The sequence below is a fragment of the Nicotiana sylvestris genome, chromosome 9 (genome assembly GCF_000393655.2).
Source record: "Nicotiana sylvestris chromosome 9, ASM39365v2, whole genome shotgun sequence".
NCBI lineage: Eukaryota > Viridiplantae > Streptophyta > Magnoliopsida > Solanales > Solanaceae > Nicotiana > Nicotiana sylvestris.
In genome coordinates, this window is record NC_091065.1 from 171,558,658 (window position 1) to 171,581,393 (window position 22,736).

Consider the following 22,736-nt stretch of genomic DNA (forward strand, 5'->3'; position numbering starts at 1 on the left):
TAATCTTCTCAGATCTGTATAGCTCTGAGAAGAATCAGACCTATTTCCTATGATTTTCATAAAAAAATCTTTTGGTTTTTCTAGTGATTTTCCATTTTTCTAAAGCTAGGGTTTCCTGGAAATCCTTTTCTCCAAATGTTTTTTGACTTTGAATGTTTAACCTTCTGTTCTTATGTGCTTTTTGGTCGATTTATGTTGAGTTTGCGTTAGCCCTAGTTGATTTATGCTAAAACCCAATTTTTGGCATTTTCGGTTTGATTCTGAGTTTGATCGTGTTATCTGTGCATTGTTTCGTTCTATACTTTGATTCTCATGATTTCTCATTAGTCCAATTTAAACGTCTTGTGAATTTTACCCTAGTATGCCTCCATTAAGGTTTATGTCTCGATTTCTAGACTGATTCTATGTGTTTATACTTAGCCTATTTGTGTATTTGTGGAAACATATATTATTCTCCTTTAAATCAGTACTATTTCGTATTCCTGGTTCACTTATTTGCTCCGTAAAAACCTAGGGGCTGATTCTTGATTATTCCTTTATTTGTGACCTTATTTAGTTTCTTACCTTATTTGATTAACTGTGATACGTACTGATTCCTCAAGATTGTTTCCTTAATTGAACCCCTGCTTATTTACCCCTAATGCTCACTCTATACTTAACTCTTACTCGATTTTCTTTCCTTAAATATTATCCTGCCCTTTACCATTGGGTAATTACCTCTTAATTAAGGGAGACTATACTGATTTTGTGCGTAATTGATTTCGTAAGCTTCTTAATTGCTAACTGATTGATCTCCTTTACATTATTCTATTTTGCTACTAACTACTATATATACTCTCCTCTATTCTCACTTCTACACAAACATAAATTCACAATACACACATACACTCAAACTATTCTCCTTCTTTGCTACTTGTGCTACTTGTGGGTCTAGCCGGCTGAAAGCCTAGGCTAGATAGTGAAACTGTACTTGCTCTATATTCTCCACTCTTTTTCCTCAACCGGTATGTCTCTAGTTAAATTTGAAACCCAAACTCTATGTGTTTCATTCCTGCATTAGTTCATTGATTATGAATTTGACATATCCTCTTATTTACTTCTTTGTTTAAGCATGCCTAAATTATGCCCAGTTTAATGTACAACTAGTATGTCTACACTTTACATGTTTACCTGATGCTTGACCGGCCTATTTGTTGATTTATGATTAATCCTTTAACTATGTGATCATGTTGGTTACTTAATATGGCTGATCCTACTTGTGTTTTGATTCTATCCTCTACATTTTGGCTCCATGTCTTGATTGCCTACTATATTGGTTAATTTGTTAAGGCATGAAATTCCTAAGTGTTCTATGCATATTGTTGTCCACATGCCTCCTTGCACCCTATTCATGGACCGCCCAATAAGATTCATATATGTTCTTAATCCCTTTCACCCCTATGTGCAAACCTGCCTGCTAAAGTGCCTATGAATTTGAACCTTTTATGATTGATTGGTTGTCTACTGAATTTGCTTTCTGCTGAACTGATTTCAAAATTCTGTTAGTGTTCTTCTAAAAACTGGTTTTCATTCCTAGTATTTTCTTAAAACTGGTCTGTTCTAGAAAATCTTTTCACTCCTAAGAAGTTGTCTCCATACTGTTTTTTACTAAGTCTTTTAAACTATGTCAAGCACTCTCACTTACTCTTAGGTTATTAAGTTCTGCCCCTCTGGTATGTGTACTACTTAAGGATCCTTGAGATCTCTTAGAACTTTGGCATATCAGGGCTGGCTCTTCCACACTGCGCATAACCAATCTCTATTTGAGAAAAGTCTGGGTGTGAGCACTACCCGGGATTCTTGAGGTCCTTAGGGAACTCTAACACACCTGGACACAAGTTTGGCAATGAAATCCTCAGCATTTGAGACTACTGAAGGCATGGTACTCCCAGGTTGGCTTTGGGCCTGCATCAGGATCCCTATAGTTTAATTTATATTGCATTTATGTAATTTATTCAATTCTGGTCTGTAATAATCATTTGTAAATAGATATTGGTGTAACTAGTGAAAAGGGAGGGTAGCTATATGATCTTGTGGGTAAAGCTGGGTAGAAAACATGCTATAGGATTTATATTTTGCAAATCTGCATTAGAATCCATATTTTAGGATTGATATGTTCATTTACATTTAAACCATGTTGAACCTGTACATTAGATATCCTAATTTTAGGGCCTTCACATTTACTGCTTCAGCATGTTGCATGCTCATTTCCTGGTTTTTCGCAAGTACTGTCGCATAAACATCCTGCTATTAAATATCTTAATAAAAAATTGTCATTCTTGTATGCATTAGGTACCATGTTCTTATGAACTTTGTTTGCATCTATTTGAACCACGTCTATTAAATCAATAGCTGTCCATGAAAAGGTTTAAAACAAACTCACGTATAGGTATCATGTCTCTAAACAGAAATTAATAAATCTCCTGTTATAATCTGTATCACCTAGATCCAGCATGCCTATAAGTTGAATAATCTCAAACTTTTTAAACAGCTCCTACAATTGTGATTGTGTAGAATCCCATGCCTAGGCAAGTCTTAGGTAATTAATCTCCTTATAAAAAATGAGAAAATATGTTCTGATCGTGTTTAAACTGCTTAAGTTTCACTGGCTATAAAATCAGTAGGCAAACTGGTTAGGATTCTTCCACCTCCCTTAAAACAACCCTGTATATCCTGTTTCTGTAACATTCATCTAGATATTATGTTCCTAGGCTTTCTGAACTTCTTCAAAATCCGTTGTTTGAGACGTGTTGTTTATTTGCCTATGTATATGTGGAGGTAAATATGAGCCTTTTACATGCTTCCTTAATTGGCAGTCCTATGTGTTATTTGTTGTCGCCTAGACTTTTCCCCATTAAACCCCTTAGGATTGTCTAGAACTGCCTCAGTCTAGAGGTCCTAAATTCCTTCGGGGCCACAAGGAAGGGACGGGTAACAACATGCTTAGAGGTCGTTAATCAAATTCGCTTATATAACCATTAAGGGGATGGTGATGGGTAGTAAAGGGATATGATGACATACATGCTAATGTCACGTGTAGCCCCTCTAGTTGAGGAGGATTATCTGGCATTGCACAGATTGATCCTTTAGGCTAATCAACTTAGGACTTCACTTTCCCTATTCTTATATGTGTTTAAATTATTTAAACTCCCTCTTTTTCTTTACATATACATGTGTTTAAGCTATCCAAACCTCTTTTACTTTCATTATCTGAACTTCATTGATCATATATGTATTTAGATGGGGAAAACTACTTTATTTGCAACTATGTGCTAAGACTGCTTACTTGTTAATTGACTAATTCACATAGTTTAAGTTCCGTCGGGACCCACCGTTGTGGACCACGAGAGGTTTCTAACACCTTCCCTTCAATGTTATTTCGAGCCCTTACCCTAATCTATGGTAATATAGACTAGTTACATGAGTTAATTGCCTAAGTGCTCTAACGCAACTTAATTCGTTAGGTGGAGACTTTTCAAATACCCAATTCCCAAAAGGAAACGAGTTACTCCCAATGAATGTCAAAACCCAGACTCCGCGAGGAAAATGGGGGTGCGACAACAAGTATAACTTTAATTCTTGCGACATTGCCCACACTCTATATCCCCGATTCACCTATTTCATTTTCAAGCATCTATATAGATTATCAACAACACGACATTTTGAATCAAGACTTCAAATACATATATGAGCAATTTAGAGTCTTAAGCATATCGAATTTTTCTCATACAGTTTGGCATACTAGATTTTATTTGAAACATGACTCAAAGCCATAACATTTTAATACAGAAACCATACTTTGAACATATATCTTTTGACATAAGGCACATTAGGAATAATCAATTTTATAAGGATAACCGGGAACATAAGAATTAGGAACTTGAGTCAACCTTACTTGAAACTTACGAGAATATTATTGAATTCGATTCTAAGAGAGAAAATTTAGCCAACATACCTCGCTTTGAGCTTTCCTTAAATACTACAATGATCCAGAAATCCTAGCAATCCCAATTTATTTTGAGACATAACAAAATTGAACAGAAATTAGGAAGATATGCATGGTCTCAGCTCATTTGAGCATTTTATCAAACACTAGATATGCAAATTTGATTACAAGATTCTTCCACTATATTTCCTTCACTCCACAACCCAATCTTTACCCATTTGAGCTCAACAATATTCCCACAAACCTTATTGGTACATGTATGTATAAATAATACTCTTACACCCTAGAATCACACTCCCAATTAACCATCTTCCACCCAAATCCGAAATTGAAAACTAGGGTATGAGACCTTACCTCTTAGGTGAATATCTTTTCAGATTTCCTTGTTGGATATTAAAGCTTGGACAAGATCTTGATGAACAAAGCACTTGGGCTTCTTCCTCTCTCTCTAGAATGCTCTTCCTTCTCTCTAAAAGTATTAGATTTTCTTTTCCAAATAAACCTTTAGGTTTATTTATCGATATAGGGTCAGGTTATAAATATCAGATAATAGACTCTCCGAAATCAACTCTGCGATCGCAGAGTGGTTGCATAATGGGTATGCGGTCCGCAAAATGGTGTCAAAAATTAGGCTTCTCACGTTGGGTCTGCGGTAGTTCTGCGGCCCACAAACCTGTTCTGCGGTTGCATAATATACCACATACCTATTCTACGATCGCATAATGCATCGCAGAACTTCCCTCCAAAAATCCCCATGATATTCTGCGATTCAATGTGTGGTCCGCAAAATAATTTTATAGTCGCAGAATTGACAACATAATGGTCTTCAAACTTGGCTCGAGTTCTGCTTCACGATGCGACCCTTATGCGGCCCACATAATGTTTCTGCAGTCATAAAATAGACCGTAGAATCGCCTTCTTCTACTAGAAGTTTTCATCAACCATCCAATGCATTCTTCAACCTAAAAAGTCCGAGCCGCCAACCTTTGTGCTCATTAGTCTACCTCAGTACCACAAAACCTTAAATTCCTAAGCGAAATTTTCTGGGGCCTTACATTCTCCCCCCCCCTTAGGATCTTTTGTCCTCGAATGAGAAGTAGAGTTCTCCCCAAATGCTGAATATAACTTATCTCTTTTCTCACATACCTCAAGCCCTCGAATTTTGACTAACTCCCAAATGTTTCAGAAATTTTGGCAAAGTTTCCTCTGTAATTAGGCCTATCCGTCTGCTAGAGAATCACCAAAACCATCCTAACAACACATTCACAACTCATCAAAGCATCACAATATATATATATATATATATATATATATATATATATCAACATCACTAATCACAATATTACAGTTATTATAACATCAAAAGTGATATCTGGACATGAGCTGCACATTTCAATCATAACACATAGAAAGTACCTTTCGAATCACAACTATTTGCTATACAAACAAGCTAAAACATTTTCTTTCCTTAACACTTTCGGCCTACGAGGTGGCTTCCTCGACTCATAGACTTGGCCATAACACTCGACACAGGCAATCTCAACTTTCGGACTTATCTAACAAGGATGACAATTAAGTACCTCTCATAGGGTAATTATCCATTTACTTCACCTCCACTAGCTTTCAGTGGAACGACAGAAAGGATTTCCGAATGCCTTCTCAAACATAGACACATAAAACATTGTATACATGGAGGATAATGACAGGGAAACATCATACTCATAGTTTTGCCTATTTCCTTCAAGATTCTATAAGGCCTAATGTGAACTACACCTACTTCACCTTCTTTAACAATTCACCTAACATTTTCATGGATAAAGTCTTAATAATAACTCGTTTACCCTCTTCAACTCTAACTCTCTACGTGAACACCCAAACTAAACCTTTGGCGACCTTCAACAATTACTCTAAGATGTGCTAGCATGAATATGACCTTAAAATCTCCTATCCAATATATTTGATAATAGGATGGTGCTTCTTCTTTGACATGTTTGAATTTTCAACCCCTATAGATCTAATACAAGTAGCAATGGGGTTTGAGATGGAGCTGGAAGAATCCATCAATGTGCTAAGCAGGGCATTTCAGGAGGTTATATACTAAGAATTATGAAGGTTACTACCAATAGCGCTAACATGTTTAACCATTGTGATGACATCATTGATTTGACAAATGAGGCATAGATTTAATCAGCATATCTGCAATAGAAATCCTTAAGGAGGAATAGTCAAGTACGTGACATCAGTCGCCTTCTAAATGGTAGGGAAAATTTTGTTTAATTCAAAATGAGAATATTCTGGCACCCTGAATGTGATATGGGTTTCAAAATACATGAAGTTGTGGTACGTTCTTAACATTAACTGACACAAGGAACCTATGCCACAAGCCCATGAGACTGAAAAAGAAGTTGAACATTTGTGAGATTATTATCATGTTGATAGCTTAACCCTTCACAATAATTGAACCTATATGAGAGGACTAGAGATAAGAAAAACTTTGTCTTTCAAATTAATATGCTCATGATATGTGCTAGGCATGTTTCTGCCATAATAACTCTCAATCTAAAATTCTAGGACACTTCAAGGGCAACTACAATACTAGGAACAAATGATCTACTTACTGCAGAATGATCTAAGTGGACATGAAAGTCATACTGAGATGGGCAACAAAAAGTTCTTCCTTTGACGAATTTGTGAAAATCCCAAATTTCTTAGAAACTTTATGCGGACAAGTGACACCTTTCAATTGACAAGTACACATGATAGGTGCTGAGATATGCTCTCATGTTACTAGATGGTGAAAATGATTCATGATAATATTTACATAGGAGTAAGGTCACTATTCAAACCATAGGAGCCACATACACCGAAGAGAGAGAAAAAGAGTGGCTCGAGAAGGATCTTAGCATTAGGCTACTTTACATTGGATATAATACCACGTAGGTAAACTTTACGATGGTGCATACATAAGCACCAGTGAGCAGATGTTATCCATTTGAATGAAAAGGTTTTGTAAGAAATTCATCAGGTATAGTCCTTTGTTGAGAATTTAGGGAAGCAAATGGGAAATATTAGCCTAGGGTTATAACTCAATTCAAGGAAATAATTATAGAGCTCAATCCCACAAGAGGTTTTAAATAAGAGAATTTATGATAAAGTGGCTTCATGAATAATGCGTCTCGTTCAAAGAGTTGATACAGAGAATGACTCGTAAAGTTGTTCCGATTCTATACCAACTTCCATAGAAACATAAGGAGTGACATATGACAAAGTGGAACTACGATCAATAAGAGCATACACATCATGAAATTGGACAGTCAATATACCTGTAACCACACCAGGAGAAGACTCTGAATTTTGACGTCTCCTCATAGCATGAAACTTGTTGGGACCTCTCGAGCTCTGAATACCACCCCTAGCTGCTCCACGCCTTGCGGACGCTATAGCGCATCGAGCTGGGGGAGGCGCTGTGGATGTAGTAGCTGCAGAACTAGTTGGTTGTGCTGCACCCCTGCCCATGCTCTTGGGAGATGAATCACAATATCTTTGAATGTGACCCGTCATACCACACTTGTAGCATACATTGGTACCATAGTGACATACTCCCAGATGACATCTCCCACACTTCACACAACGAGGATGAGGTCCGCTAAACTGACTCTCCCCACTAACCTAATATTTATCCTTTTTGTATACATCGTAAGCATCCTCTGTATCTTTCCTCCAAGCTTCCAATGCGGGAGTAACAATTCCAGTACCGATTTGTTGTGTGGGCCTTTAGAATTGCCCATGTCTACCACTCTTAACATGTTGTTGTGTACCCAACCTAGGACATTTGTTATTCTTGTACCCCCTCTTTCCACAAACGTAACATATTTCAAGAGTCATCCAATATCTCCCTAAGTGACGCTTCTTGCAAACTAAACAATCCAGCTTATTGGTAGCAACAACCTTTTTTGTTTCTCAGATACTCTCACCACACGATCCGGTGGTGCGGTGACATTGGAAGGAACAATGACACTTCCCCGAGCAACAAATTCTTTCAACCCCTCCACGGTGCAACATATTCTCCCAATGAACTCTTGTGCAATCTCCCCTAGATTCAATGGCAAGGTCATTACCTCCTTGCTGCTTCAAACTCGTGGATTACTCATCTAGAAAATGAGACATAATGAGGAAATTAGCTCCCTATCTTGGGCTTGATTGCATGATCTGGAATATCAAAGAAGTGTGAAATTTCATAAATGTCCGTGTAGCCTCCTCATTATCGATATGGTCGACAACAAACCGATAAGAAGGACTCTACTGCACAGAGCTCTGAGACATCATAAGACACTTTAAAATCTTAGGCTCTAATACCAAGTTTTTTATGCCCCGAACTGAGGGAGCACGACCGGTGCTCAACCGAGTGAATCTGGCCAAGCAAGCCTGTTAGATTTCCTTCTACCCAAACTCATCCAATAATAAATAGGAGATGCACTCCATTAATCAAACATTGAAAATATTTCATTAACAACTCCCAATTCATTTCCATTAGCAGCTTCATTCATAATTTCCAAAATATTGCAAGTTTATAGATATAATGAAAAACATGTTTGCCAAATACCAACATTTCTAATTCAATTCCCAATGTCAAACACCACCCACAACCTATCTACGAAGCCTCTAAGTAAAACAGAAGAGTAATATGGAAATGCCGGCAACAAGGCCTCGGCTATACCTTAAAACGTAAATTACAACATCAAGTGATATTATGCCCCATAATAGAGTAGGGCTCATCAAAACCTGTTGAATAGAGAGTAACTGCTAATGAGGACCAAAGTTGCATGTTGATTAACCGCTTGCATCCATTGAAGATGTAGCACCTCTGGCAAAAGGACGTTAATACATATGGAATAGTACTAGTAAATAAAGCTAAATGTCCTCTTTCAAAATAGAATGCATATATGAGAAAGGAAAAACCATAGAAACAGCAAGTCACAATCTAAAATATCAAAATGCCCAGTTGAAACATAACCATTTTTCAAAATACAAAAATAATATATATTTTTGGTTGAGAAATCATTAGCACCGATATACCATCGTATTTTTAGCATGGAGTCTGATCAAGCCCGATCATCTAGGCCATCTCCCCACAAAAAATGTGGTTTGATAGGTAATGCGAAAGAAAGGTGTTACCAAGAGTAGTACTACTATGTGCGCAACATAGCGTCCGATCTCCACGCGATCAGCTAGGCCGCCTTCTCACATATGTCGTTTGTGTTGACTTTTCCAATTCACAACTATTATCAGTTTCATCCCAATTAAGGGGAATAAACACAATCACATAAATATTTCAATCCCATCCCAATTAAGAGGAATAATCACAATCCACCCCTACACTGGCACGTGTAGTTTTGGGTGTGGGACTTATGGCCCACCCATCCTCGGTTTGCTAGTGTTACTCCCAAAAACATTTTTTTGGTTTTTGACCACAAAGGTAACATAGATACAAATGTATTCACCTCATCATTCTTCACATTGTATAAATCTTCATTAGTATTTTCAACTAATAACAACAATAATATTTCCTTGGCTCTTTTGTCCATTCACAAGATTGTTTATTCATGGCACGATGGTCATATTTCATATTACACACTTTCATATCTTTCCTTCCATGAAACATCATCATAAATATCAACATATATAATATTTTGAAAATCACAACTTTAAGTTCGTTAGAAGTGAAGTCTTTAAACACAAAAGATTTTTTTCCAAGAAATGGAATAAGACGGTTGGCAATCGATGCACAAATTAAAATCATAAACAAATAACACACCATTTATTCTTGAGTTACTTTCCCCCAAAAAAAAGGCAATACACAATTTCCACTCACGAATATGTAAGAACACAAAACACCTTGAAAATACTTACAAAGCATAGCATTAGTCAAAAACAGTCACATATGGGCATGACTTGAGTAAATAAGCTTTTAGGCAATTATATTTTCGAAGTCCTTTAAAACAGTTGAATCAAGGCTTTTTTTTCTTAACTTTTCTCACATCATCTATTGCATCACTAGCCATACGTATAACTTTCATTCTTTCACATTGGTCATACTCTATTTCCCTGATTCACTTATTTCATTTTCAACCAGCTTTATAGATTATCAACAACAAGACATTTCAAATCAAGACTTTAGATACACATATGAGCAATTTAGAGTCTTAAGCATATCGAGTTTTTCTCACGCAATTGGCATACTAGCTTTCATTTGAAACACGACTCAAAGCCATAACATGTTAATACGTAACTCATACTTTGAACATATATCTTTTGACATAAGGTTCAATCGTAATAATCAATTTTATAAAGGATAACCCGAAACATAGGAGTTAGGAATTTGAGTCAACCATACTTGAAATTTACGGGAACATTATGGAATTCGATTCTAAGAGAGAAAATTTAGCCAACACATCTCGCTTTGAGCTTTTCTTAAATACTACAATGATCCAGAAATCCTAGCAATCCCAATTGCCGCGCCCCCTTTTTTCCTTCGCAGAGTCTGAGTTTCGATATTCATTGGGAACAACTCGTTTCCTTTTGGGAATTGGGTATTTCAAGAGTTGCCACTTAACGGATTATGGTGCGTTAGGGCACCTTGAGCAGTTAACTCATGTAACCAGTTTGCATTACCATAGATCAGGGTAATGGCTCAAAATAACCTTGAGGGGAAAGTGTTAGGCACCCCTCGCGGTCCACAATGGTGGGTCCCGACCGAACTTAGTCATGTGAATTAGTCATTTAAAAAGTAAGCAGTTTAAGCACATATTTGCAAATAAGGGTAGTTTATATAGTCTAAACACAGATATATAATTAAGACAGTTTAGGCACACATGCTTATTAAAAAGGTTTGGACAGTCCAAGCGCACGTACATAAATTAAAGAAGGGAAGTCCTAAGGTGGTTAGCCTATAGGATCACATCTGTACAATACCCGGTAAGCCTTCATCAACTAGAGGGGTTACACGTGACATTAACGCACAGGTCATCATATCCTTTTACTACCCATTACCCTCCCCTTAGTGGTTATATATGCGAGTTTAATTAACAAACTCTTAGCGTGCTTTACCCTTACCTTCCTTATAGTCCCGGAGGTGCTTAGGACCTCTACACTTAGGTAGTTCTAGATGCTCCTAAGGTATTCAAAAGGTAAAATCTAAGCGACAATAAAGAACATATATCACTGTCAAATTGGGAAGCAATTATGGGCTCATGTTTTACCTCCACACTTAAATAGATACGTAGCACGTCTCAAACAACTGATTTTAAAGAAATTCAAAAAGTCCTAGAACCTGATATCTAGACGAACATCGCTAACACAGAATATGCAGTATTTGTTTAAAAGAAAAGTGGCAGAACGCTAGTCAGCTTGCCTATTATTTTTATAGCCTATTAAACTTGGACAATTTCACACATAAACAGAATCTGATTTCACAGTTATAAGACGATTAATTACCTAAGACTTGCCTAGGTGTGGGTCTGTATGCGATCATAATTTTGGGAATTGGTCAAGACAACTCGAGGTCATTCAATCCTATAGGCATACTGAATTAGGTGATTAATGTTACAGAACTGATTTCACGCATGTTTACACTGGAACATGATATTTATGTGTTGGACTATTCTTAAACCTTTTTATAGACAATTGTTCATTCAACCGATGTAGACATGATTTAGAGCCAATGCAATTAGAGTCCTAAATTAGGATTTCTAATGTACAGAGAGAGATGGTCATTTTATTAAGGATGATTACAGTAGTAGTTTAATGACATGATTTCCCGGTGATAATAACTTATGCAGAGTCAGAGAAAGAAGTGATGCACTTATAACATGTTTCTAATATGTAGAATATAAACGTGAGTGTCCTAAGGCAGGGTTTCTAATGCAAATAATATAGACTAATGACATGTCTTGATACAAGTAACATAGCATATAGACTTAAAGCATGATTTCTATCACAATATAAACTCAAAGCAGTTTTTCTACTGCAAATATATATATATATATACATAAACTAAGAGAAAGATTTCTACTATATATCAACCTAAAGCATGATATCTATCCAGTTTCAAACAAATATCATATAGGAACCATCCCCTTTTACTAATCACCCAACATCTATTTACAAATAATATTATTACAGGACCTCAAGGATCTCGGGCAGTGCTCACATCAAGACCATTCATCAAATATGGATTGGTTATGTGCAGTGTGGAAGGGCCAGCCCTGGTATGCTAGAGTTCAGAGAGATCCCAAGGATCCCTAAACAGTACACACACCAGAGGGGCAGAACTTAATAGTCTAAGAGTAGGGTGAGAGTGCTTGATATAGTGTTGAAAGACTTAGTAAAATAGTCTAGAAGTGAAAAGATTCAGAAATAGTTTTTAAAGATATTAGGAGTGACCAGTTTTGAGAAGAATGCTAGGAGTAGGAGCAACAGTTTTGAAATCATTCTTTGAGGAAAGCATACTCAGCAAAAAAAACCCAATTAATCATTAGAATACCCAGATTTACTTGACAAGCATACTTACAAATATGGGTGAATGGATTGGGAATATATAGGGTTGAAACCACATAAATAGGGAAACATCTGATACAATAAATGTACATAACAGCTAGGAGTCCACTAAACAAATCAGTCATGGTAATAGACAGTTAACATAGAGAAGGAATGCAGTAGGATCATGTTGAAGACAAGAGTTTGTTGAACAAAATTTGACATACAATTAGGGTCAATTGAATGCACAAGAAGACTAAGTAACTACATGATCATACCAGTTAAGGCGGGATAAGGGAACTAAGTAAACATGTTGGACAAGTATCAAAGAACGAAGTGAAGTCAGACATGCTAATTAACTTTAGGCAGAATTTAGACATGCTTAATAATAGCAAGCAGAGAAACAAATTGAATAACTAGTATAGGAACAAACATGGATGTATAGACATGGAACATATAAAGTTGAGTTTCAAAATTTAACTATAGATATACCAGTTAAAGAAGAAAATGCAGAATGTAAAAACACGTGCAATTCCACTATATAGCCTTGACTTTCAACCTGCTAGATTAACAGTTAGCATAAATAGAAAAGAAAGAAGAGAGAGTTTTAATGTATGTGTGTGCATTCTGAACAGTGTGTTTGTATGTTGAAGGAGAAGAATGAGAGGGCTTACACAATAGTTCAAGAGTAGAGCCAATAAGGTAAAAGAATCAGAAATCAGCAATATAGTGCCATCAGAAACCAATCACATAAAGGGGTTCAGAATAGACTTCTTAAATTAGGGGCAATTAGCCAATGGTAATTATAGGAAGTCTAATTAAGGAAAGAAGTTCAAATCAAACCAAATAAAGGAGTTCAGAATAAAATAATCAGTGTTCTAATTAAGGGAAGAATCATGTAAAGGAATCAGTAAATATACAGGTAATCAAATAAGGCAAGAGTGACTAATTAAGGTCGTAAGCATGGAAACATGCAAGACTTAGGCTACAAATTTCTAACAGAGCAAATCAATCAACCGAATTTCAAAGTAACAATGATTTCTGGAAAGAATATATCAACTCCCATAAAAAAGAAAATAAACTTAAGTAAAACTTCATAGAAATATAGAACTTAATTGGGGAAAATCAGGTTCAAGTCCTAACAGAAATTTATTAGGGCAAAACCACAAAAATATTGAATTTGGCGAAGAAAAGCATGCAAGTCAGAGGATACAGAGCAAACTAATACGATTAGTAACACGAAAAGATCCAAATCGTAGCAAGAATTGGAAAGATCAGTATATTACATACAGTCAACTTGGGTTCGAGTACTCTTGCAAAAATCAATCAAGAAGATAAAAAAAAATAGAATCGATGAAACATCTAGAAGTCAGAAAGCCTTTGAAAAACAACTCATAATGAACCCTAGTTTTAGGAAAAAGCAAGAACAAGCGATTAAAACCAGAAATTTTCACATAAACACATGTAATAGTGCTCGAATCGTCTCAGATCTATATAGAGCTGGAAATAATCGAAGGTAATAGACTAGGGTTTTTGAAAACATAATAGAGATGAAAGAATAGGTATAGAAACCATTGATTCGTAACAATATAAAGAGAACTTCTCACTCACAATCGATAAAAATGGCTTGAGACAGGCTGACAAGTAGATCTTCAAACCAGAACCAATTAGGTTCCTCGAGATCCCCTCAAGTATCTAAGGAGTCGAAGAGCCATGGCGTGTAAGAGGCCAAAACTGGCCGGAGAAGACAAGAAAATATCACAACGTTGAGATATACGCTAGTGATGGTGCCTGAGAAACTAGAGTTTAATGGAGAAAGTTGAGAGACAAAGGGATATGAGGACGGCGTGTGAGGGAGTGAATGAGAGGTCTGGTGGTCGTTCTAGGTTAATTATGGTAAGTTTTAAGGTGGATCATTGATCTAAAGGATCAATGGCCACGATTTGATGGTGGTTTGGGTCGGGTAGGTGTAGATTGGGCTTAGGGTGAATTGGGCTGGTATTATTAAGGGGTTTGGGCTGGTATTAAAAGGTTTAGGTCCGAAAAAATTAGAGAAATTAAAAAGGCTATTTGTTGAATAACCAAAATAATTGATAAAAATAATTAACAGATTATAAAAAATAATTTTCATGAATAGAAATATTTTAAAACAGTTACTACATATTTAGAAAAATATAATGAGCTATTTTTGTAAAAAATAATATAATAATGTACACATGGGCTATTATTGCAATTGTAATCGAAGGGTATACATCTGGCCATTTGTGAAATAATTTGAACTTAATATAACTGTAAATAGCAATACTAAGTCATGAAATGCTATAAAGTCATTTGTGATGCAATTTGTAATTATTTATGTAAATAAAATACTAGGATAAAATTAATTTAAAAATATAGAAATAATGGGAAAATATCAATTGATGCTAATGCATAGTTTTGAAGGTATATATGCACTAAAAAGCATTATAGGGAAAAATTGGGTATCAACAGCTGCCCTTCTATACCCGGAAAGGATGGAAGAGTTTTTGGTTAAAGAAATGATGGCCAATTTTGACCAAATGGGAAGTTTTTAGAAAAATAGAGGCCTAACTCTAGTCTTTGAGCTGCCTACGTATCCCTAGTTTTACAAGAATCAGGCCATGTGTAGTTTCAGATCCACTAGTGAATGATGCCGATGGAGTTGTTATAGGAATGGTAGTCAATTTCGGTAAAGGTTATTTTATGAAGGGTAATGTCGGACGGAGTTATGATTTTGGGTTTGGAGTGTATCGGATGTATTATAGGGTACATAGTTGGATATCATGAGGTAGGATGGGTAACTGATGAGAATCGTTTATGAATGGAAAAGTGAAAATGGTATGAGCGGAAACCAAAGCAGAGGTTGCTCCTGTTTGAAAAAACGGTTAGCTCCAAGATCACCTGTAAACTTAAAATTCAATGCATGCAAGTACGTAGATTACTGCAAAAACTTAAATGTGATGCAAATTTCTTTTGGACCATGAAAGATTGCCCTTGGATGGTGTGAATGGAGTCCTTAGACTATGATGTCTTGGGTCATGAGTTGTGAGATAGGAGATTCGCAGGCCATTAAATGATGTTCTCGGGCCATGAAAATGGTACCTCCGAACCATGATGCCTTTGAATAATGATATGCAAATTTGAGAGATCCTTATGCTATGGTATGGTGTCTTCCAGCTATAAGGATGATGCCTTTTGACAATGATGCCTTTAGACAAGTTGGTGATATTTCAACCCACGAGATGTAATAATATGATGCTAAAATTACCAAGACAAGGTTTAGTCTTATGAGGTTGAGGGCAGAGCTTAGCCCGAAAGAGGAGCAAATAGATAGTGCTAGAATAGAGCAATGTTTATGTAAGGAGGGACAATTCTTAGTCCCATGAGAAGGCAGTGCTTAGCCTTATGCAAAAATGGAGAAAGAGCTTAGTCCCACGGAAGGCAGAGCTTAGCTTTATACAAATATGGAGGTAGGGCTTAGCCTCATGCAAGATGGAGACAAATCTTAGTCTCATGCAGGATGCGGGACAGGGCTTAGTCTCATGCAAATGAAAGGCAGAGCTAAGCCTTATGCAAATATGGAGGAAGGTCTTAGCCTTATGCAAGATTTGGGACAGGGCTTAGTCCCATGCAAATGAAAGGCAGAGCTTAGCCTTATGCAAATATGGAGGCAGGGGTTAGCCTCATGCAAGATTCGGGATAGGGCTTAGTCCCATGCAAATGAAAGGCAGAGCTTAGCCTTATGCAAATATGGAGGCAGGGCTTAGCCTCATGCAAAGATAAAGACAGAGCTTAGTCTCATGCAGGATGCGGGATAGGGCTTAGTCCCATGCAAATGGAAGGCAGAGCTTAACCTTATGCAAATATGGAGGCAGGGCTTAGCCTCATGCAAGATTCGGGACAGGGCTTAGTCCCATGCAAATGAAAGGCAGAGCTTAGCCTTATGCAAATGTGGAGGCAGGGCTTAGCCTCATGCAAAGATGGACACAGAGCTTAGTCTCATGCAGGATATAGGATAGGGCTTAGTCCCATGCAAATGGAAAGCAAAGCTTAGCCTTATACAAATATGGAGGCAGGGCTTAGCCTTATACAAATATGGAGGCAGGGCTTAGCCTCATGCAAGGTTCGAGATAGGGCTTAGTCCCATACAAATGAAAGGTAGAGCTTAGCCTTATGCAAATATGGAGGCAAGTCTTAGCCTCATGCAAAGATGGAGATAGAGCTTAGACTCATGCGGGATGCGGAATAGGGCTTAGTCCCATGCAAATGGAAGGCAGGGCTTAGCCCTAAGCAAATATGGAGGCAGGGCATAGCCTCATGTAAGATGGAAACAGAGCTTATTCTCATGCAGGATGCGGGACATGGATTATTCCCATACAAATAGAAGGCAGATCTTATCCTTGTGCAGATATGGAGGCAGGGCCTAGCCCCATGCAAGGTGCGGGATAGGGCTTAGTCCCATTTAAAAATGAATAGCAAATAAGAGTAGAATGTTTCTTAGCTAGAGATATGTTCGGTTTCTGTTGGCCCGATTGATAGTGATTTTGATGCATGTATATATTTGCGAATGCTACTGTTACGTCAGATGTGCTTGCGCTCAAAGAAAAATTATAAGTTTTGTAAGGGGAGGTTGGTTCGTGCCTTTTGTCTGCTAGCTCTGCTCCTCCATTTTGAAGTTCTTGTTTGAGTTTCCCTAGGCAACACCTAGCTGTTATAGAGTTTTCGAAAATATGCAATTATTTATGAAAATAGAGTTATTTTAAAAAACATAGTGAAATATTACGTAATTTTAGATGAACTAGTGATTGTAATACATTTCAGAGACATTGCAACTTTCTTTTATTAGAATTTTAAGAGTCCTCATCAAAATTCTGCCCCAGTTTGGTAGATGATCCTTCGGCCGTTTACGAGTGACAAAACTTATTTAACCTTCTTTGGAATTTTGAGAATCCTTCTCAAATTCTACCCCAGTTTCTTAACCCATTTCTGACTTTCTGGCATGCAATGGCATTGGCTAGACTTGTTCCGAAATTTTGAGGGTCCTCTTCAAATTCTGCCTTAGTTTCTGTTTCTAGGAGGGGAATGAAAATTTTACTATGATATGACCGAACCCACAGTCCTGCCTACGTATCCCCTCTTAAATAAGAATTAGGTCAAGCGTAGTTCAATTACATCATGTGAATGTGAGACATCTAAGCATAATATCTTTTCACTGTGTCTGAATTAATTGGCTTTGGCCATACCTCTACGTCCATTTCTGCATGTATGGGTGCTCCTCCTATTATTAGCCTATGAACCATGTAGAGATCTTGCCAGTTGGGAGAGAATTTCCCTTTGGCTTCATCTTGATGTGGGAAGATCTTCTTCAGCACCACCTGTCCTGGTGCAAACTGTCTTGGTTTGACCCTTTTGTTGAAAGCTTTGGACATTCTGTTCTGATAAAGCTGACCGTGACATACTGCGTTCATTCTTCCATCTATAAGGGCCAATTGCTCATAACGACTCCTTATCCATTCTGCATCGCTAAGTTCGGCTTCCTGTATGATCCTTAAAGAAGGAACCTCTACCTTGGCTGGGATGACAGCTTCGGTACCATAAACCAGCATGTAGGGAGTTGCCCTAGTTGATGTGCGAACTGTACTACGGTATCCCAAAAAAGCAAAAGGAAGCTTCTCGTGCCATTGTTTGTGGTTTTCTACCATCTTCCTTAGTATCTTTATGATGTTTTTGTTAGCAACTTCTACGGCTCCATTCATCTGAGGTCTATAGGCTGTGGAGTTCTTGTACTTGATTTTGAAAGTTTCACACATGGCTTTCATTAGACCACTGTTGAGACTGGTGGCATTATCACTGATAATGGATTCTGGAACTCCGAATCGGTAAACAATACGATCCTTGAGAAAGTCTGCGATGACTTTCTTGGTTACAGCTTTGTAGGATGCGGGCTCTACCCATTTTTTGAAGTAGTCAATGCCACTAGAATAAACTTGTTCCCGTTTGAAGCAGTGGGCTCAATCGGACCGATGACATCCATTCCCTAGGCGGCGAATGGCCAAGGTAAGCTTGTTGCATTGAGCTCATTTGGCGGCACTTTTATCATATCGGCATATAACTGACATTGGTATCATTTTCGGACATACTAGATGCAATTTGTCTCCATAGTCATCCAAAAATAACCGGCCCTAAGTATCTTCTTGGTCAAGACAAAACCATTCATATGTGGGCCGCAGGTCCCAACATATATCTCCTCAAATAGTTTAGAAGCTTCTTTTGCGTCGACACACCTTAGTAACCCTAAATCAGGAGTTCTTCTGTACAGGTTTCCTCCACTGTGAAAGAAGTGATTGGACAATCTCTGAAGTGTGCATTTCGGAGTATGATTCACATGCTCTGAATATTCTTCTTTTGCCAAATATCCTTTAATATCATGAAACCAAGGATTCCCGTCTGTTTCTTCTTCAATATGGGCACAATACGCCGGTTGATTATTAATTCTCAGTGGGATAGGATCAATGAAATTCTTGTCTGGATAATGTATCATGGATGACAAAGTAGCCAATGCATCGACAAACTCATTCTGAATTTTGGGAACATGCCGAAACTCTATCTTCGTGAACCTCTTTCTCAATTCATGCACATAGTGTAGATATAGCAATATCTTGGAATTCTTGGTGGCCCATTCTCCTTGTACCTGGTGCACAAGCAAATCTGAATCATCAATTACCAGTTGCTCCTGAATATTCATGTCGATTGCCATGTTGAGCCCTAGTATGTAGGCTTCATACTCTGCCATGTTGCCAGTGTAGGGAAATCTGAGTTTAGCAGACATCGGATAATGTTGACTAGTTTTCGATACCATGATGGCTCCAATGCCCACTCCTTTGAAATTTGCAGTTCCATCAAAGAACATTCTCCAACCGCCGTAAGCTTCAGTAACATCTCCTACAAATGACACTTCCTCGTTAGGAAAATCTATTTTCAAGGTTCTTATTCTCCTCCCACGGGATTTTCGGCAAAATGGTCTGTCAATTTTTGTCCCTTGACCGCCTTTTGAGTTACATAGACGATATCGAACTCACTTAACAGTATCTGCCATTTGGCTAACTTCGTAGTCTACATGGGCTTCTAAAATATGTACTTTAGGGGGTCCATCCTGGATATACGTTATGTGGTGTAGGCACAAAGATAATGCCTCAACTTCTTAGCTGTCTAGGTCAAAGCACAGCAAGTGCATTCCAGCAGAGAGTATCGTGCTTCATAAGGTGTGAATTTCTTACTCAGGTAGTATATGGCTTGCTCCTTTCTCCCTGTCTCATCATGTTGTCCCAGAACACATCCGAAGGCTCCATCTAATACAGAAATATAGAGTAGCAAAGGTCTACCTAGCTTTGGTGGGACCAAGACCGGTGGTGTGGATAGGTACTCCTTGATTTTGTCAAAATCTTTCTAACAATCTTCGGCCAGCTTGTTTCGGCATCTTTCTTTAACATCTTGAAGATGAGTTCACGTATAACTGTAGAGTACACTATGAAGCGACTGATATAGTTGAGATGTCCTAGGAATCTCATCACGTCCTTTTAGCTCCTAGGTGGCGATAAGTCCTAAATAGCCTTAACTTTGGACAGGTCCAATTTGATTCCCCGACTACTAACAATGAATCCCAACAACTTTCCTACGGGAACCCTGAATGCACATTTAGCGGGGTTCAATTTTAAGTTGTACCTCCTTAAACTATTAAAGAACTTTCTTAAGTCTTCTATGTGATCTACGGCCCTCTTGGATTTGATAATGACGTCGTCCACATACACCTCTATTTCTTTGTGTATCATATCATGGAAGATGGTTGTCATGACTCTCATATAAGTAGCCCCAGTATTCTTTAGATCGAATGGCATCATCTTGTAGCAGTACACCCCCATGGTGTAATAAAAGTTGTTTTCTCTGTGTCTTCTTCATCCATCCAGATCTGGTGATAACCCGCGAAGCAATATGGAGTTCATGTTTTTGTGCAATCATCGATCAGGATGTGTATATTTGGCAGTGGAATGTCATTATTGGGACTTGCTCTGTTTAAGCCTCGATAGTCAACACATACTCTAACTTTCCCATCTTTCTTCGGAACTGGTACAATGTTGGCTAACCAGGTTGGGTATTCAACTACCCTGATGACTTTGGGTTTGATTTGCTTAATAACTTCCTCCTTGATTTCTAGGCTCATATCTTGTTTGAATTTTTTGAGTTTCTGCTTCACCGGCAGACACATGGGATGGGTAGGCAACTTGTGAGCCACTATGGACGTGCTCAAACCGGTCATGTCATCATATGACCATGCAAAGATATCCTCATACTCTTTCAAGAAACGAATGTACTCCTCTTTCTTTGGCGGTGATAAGTGAATGCTTATGCGAGTCTCTTTGGCAGTTTCGGCGTCTCCCAGATTTACTACTTCAGTTTCATACAGGTTGGACTTAGGTTTATTCTCAAAGTTCTCAACCTCTCTAACAACCTCCTCAGATATTTGATCTTCTTCCTCCGAGTCACTATCCTTATATTGCGTTGTCTCAATGTAACAGTCACAGGTTCATCACGAAAAGCAATAATAATGTTGTAGAAAGAAAAGTGTAGAAGACAATAATGATTAATAAATAGCAATGCATTGATTAAAACTGAAAACATTCAAAACAAGTACGGCTCGATGAATTGAGCGTTTATTTGAAACAAGTACGTCTTTAAAACAAAATTACTGGAAATATCTTAGATTCCTAGAATGGCTATAGAAATAAAATTAAGCTGATTGCCAAGCTACCGAGGGACTCGGTGGGCCCGGGATGGTGTGGCAGTCCAGTTCTTGAGAATAGCTCCCTTCTCTATAGTTTGAATGGTGAGGCCTTCCTCTTCCTCCTCCTCAATTATTGCACTGCAATCCATGTCCTCGTCCTCTAAGAACAAATTCCTTAGCCCAACTAGAGCTTCTTCTTTTGCAGTTCACCATATTGTATAAGCCTGGTGAAAAGTCTGACCCAGATGTAGCACTAGTTGCTCGAGAGGCTAATAAGGTCTGTGCCATAGAGGTGAGAAATCACCATACTCCTGCCATGTATACTGGTATCCGAGCTCGAAGGTAGTACCATGATGTTTCAGCTGTATTGGTTTGGTAATGCCCTAGAGATTCTTCCCAAGCCCTTTCCTGGATTCATAGCCAGACCATGCTAGTATGCTTTCTATTTTTTTACTCCACCATTTTCCTTTCTTAAAGGCATTGACATGGTCGATGTGGTGATACATTTCCTCTCCTAGCCTTCTTTTGTTCCTGATAACTAAGATGGTTTGACTGGTGTAAATAGGGTTACTCTCGTCCCCATGAATGATCACCTCCTGATGGTTCCATTCAAACTCACAGCTTGGTGTAGTATGGAAGCCACAGCCCCAACGGCATGTATCCAAGTTTGACCCAATAGAATATTGTATGAAGCTGATGTCCAGCACTTGGAATTCAACGTCGAACCATGTTGTTCCCATATGTAGACAAAGATTAATCTCCCCAATCGTGGCCCTTTGAGACCTATTAAAGGCTTTCACATTCATGTTTCCTACCAGTATTTCATGAAAACCTTTGCCTAATCTTTTCAGAGTATCCAATGGACAAATGTTGATACTTGAACCTCCATCGATCAAAACTCGGGCAATGAATTTATGTTTAAATTGTACCATGATATTCAATGCTCGATTATGATTTAACCCTTCAGGCGGTAGTTCATCCTCGTAGAAGATTATCTTATGACTTTCCTGCACCTGCCATACCATGTTGGCCATCTCTCAGCAGGTGATATTGTTGGGTATGTAAGCTTCAGTTAACACCTTCATCAAAGCATTCTTGTGCGCCTATGAATTCTGCAACAGTGATAGAATGGATATCTGAGCGGGGGTTTTGTTCAAATGATCAATGACGGAGTATTCCCTCGCCTGTACTTTCCTCCAGAGGTCATCTGGTCTTGTTTCAATGACAGGTTTCTTGGTAGTGGCATACTTACTTGGTCCTACCAAGTGTTCAGGTGTATAGACCTTTCCAGTTCTGGTCATTCCTTGTGCAACATCAGATTCTTCCACCTTTGCCTTTCCCTTTCGTCTAGCTTCAGCAAAATAATCCTAGGGTATTGCTTTTGAGTCGAAAGGAGGTGTGGTTCATGCTGTCACTGTG

The 22,736-nt window shown here is 38.0% G+C and overlaps 1 protein-coding gene across 1 annotated transcript in view; it reads right to left on the reverse strand.

Annotated features, from left to right (window-relative positions):
• Positions 1–21,466, reverse strand: part of LOC138878596 (uncharacterized) — a 40,837-nt gene extending 19,371 nt beyond the window's left edge. Inside the window, exons 1-5 of the mRNA XM_070158288.1 lie at positions 21,345–21,466; positions 20,634–21,078; positions 19,618–19,691; positions 18,823–19,560; positions 18,106–18,514 (exon numbers count right to left, since the gene is read on the reverse strand). Of these exons, the coding sequence (XP_070014389.1) occupies positions 18,106–18,514; positions 18,823–19,560; positions 19,618–19,691; positions 20,634–21,078; positions 21,345–21,466 (1,788 nt within the window). The remainder of the gene's footprint in view (positions 1–18,105; positions 18,515–18,822; positions 19,561–19,617; positions 19,692–20,633; positions 21,079–21,344) is intronic.
• Between the last annotated feature and the right edge of the window lie 1,270 nt (positions 21,467–22,736).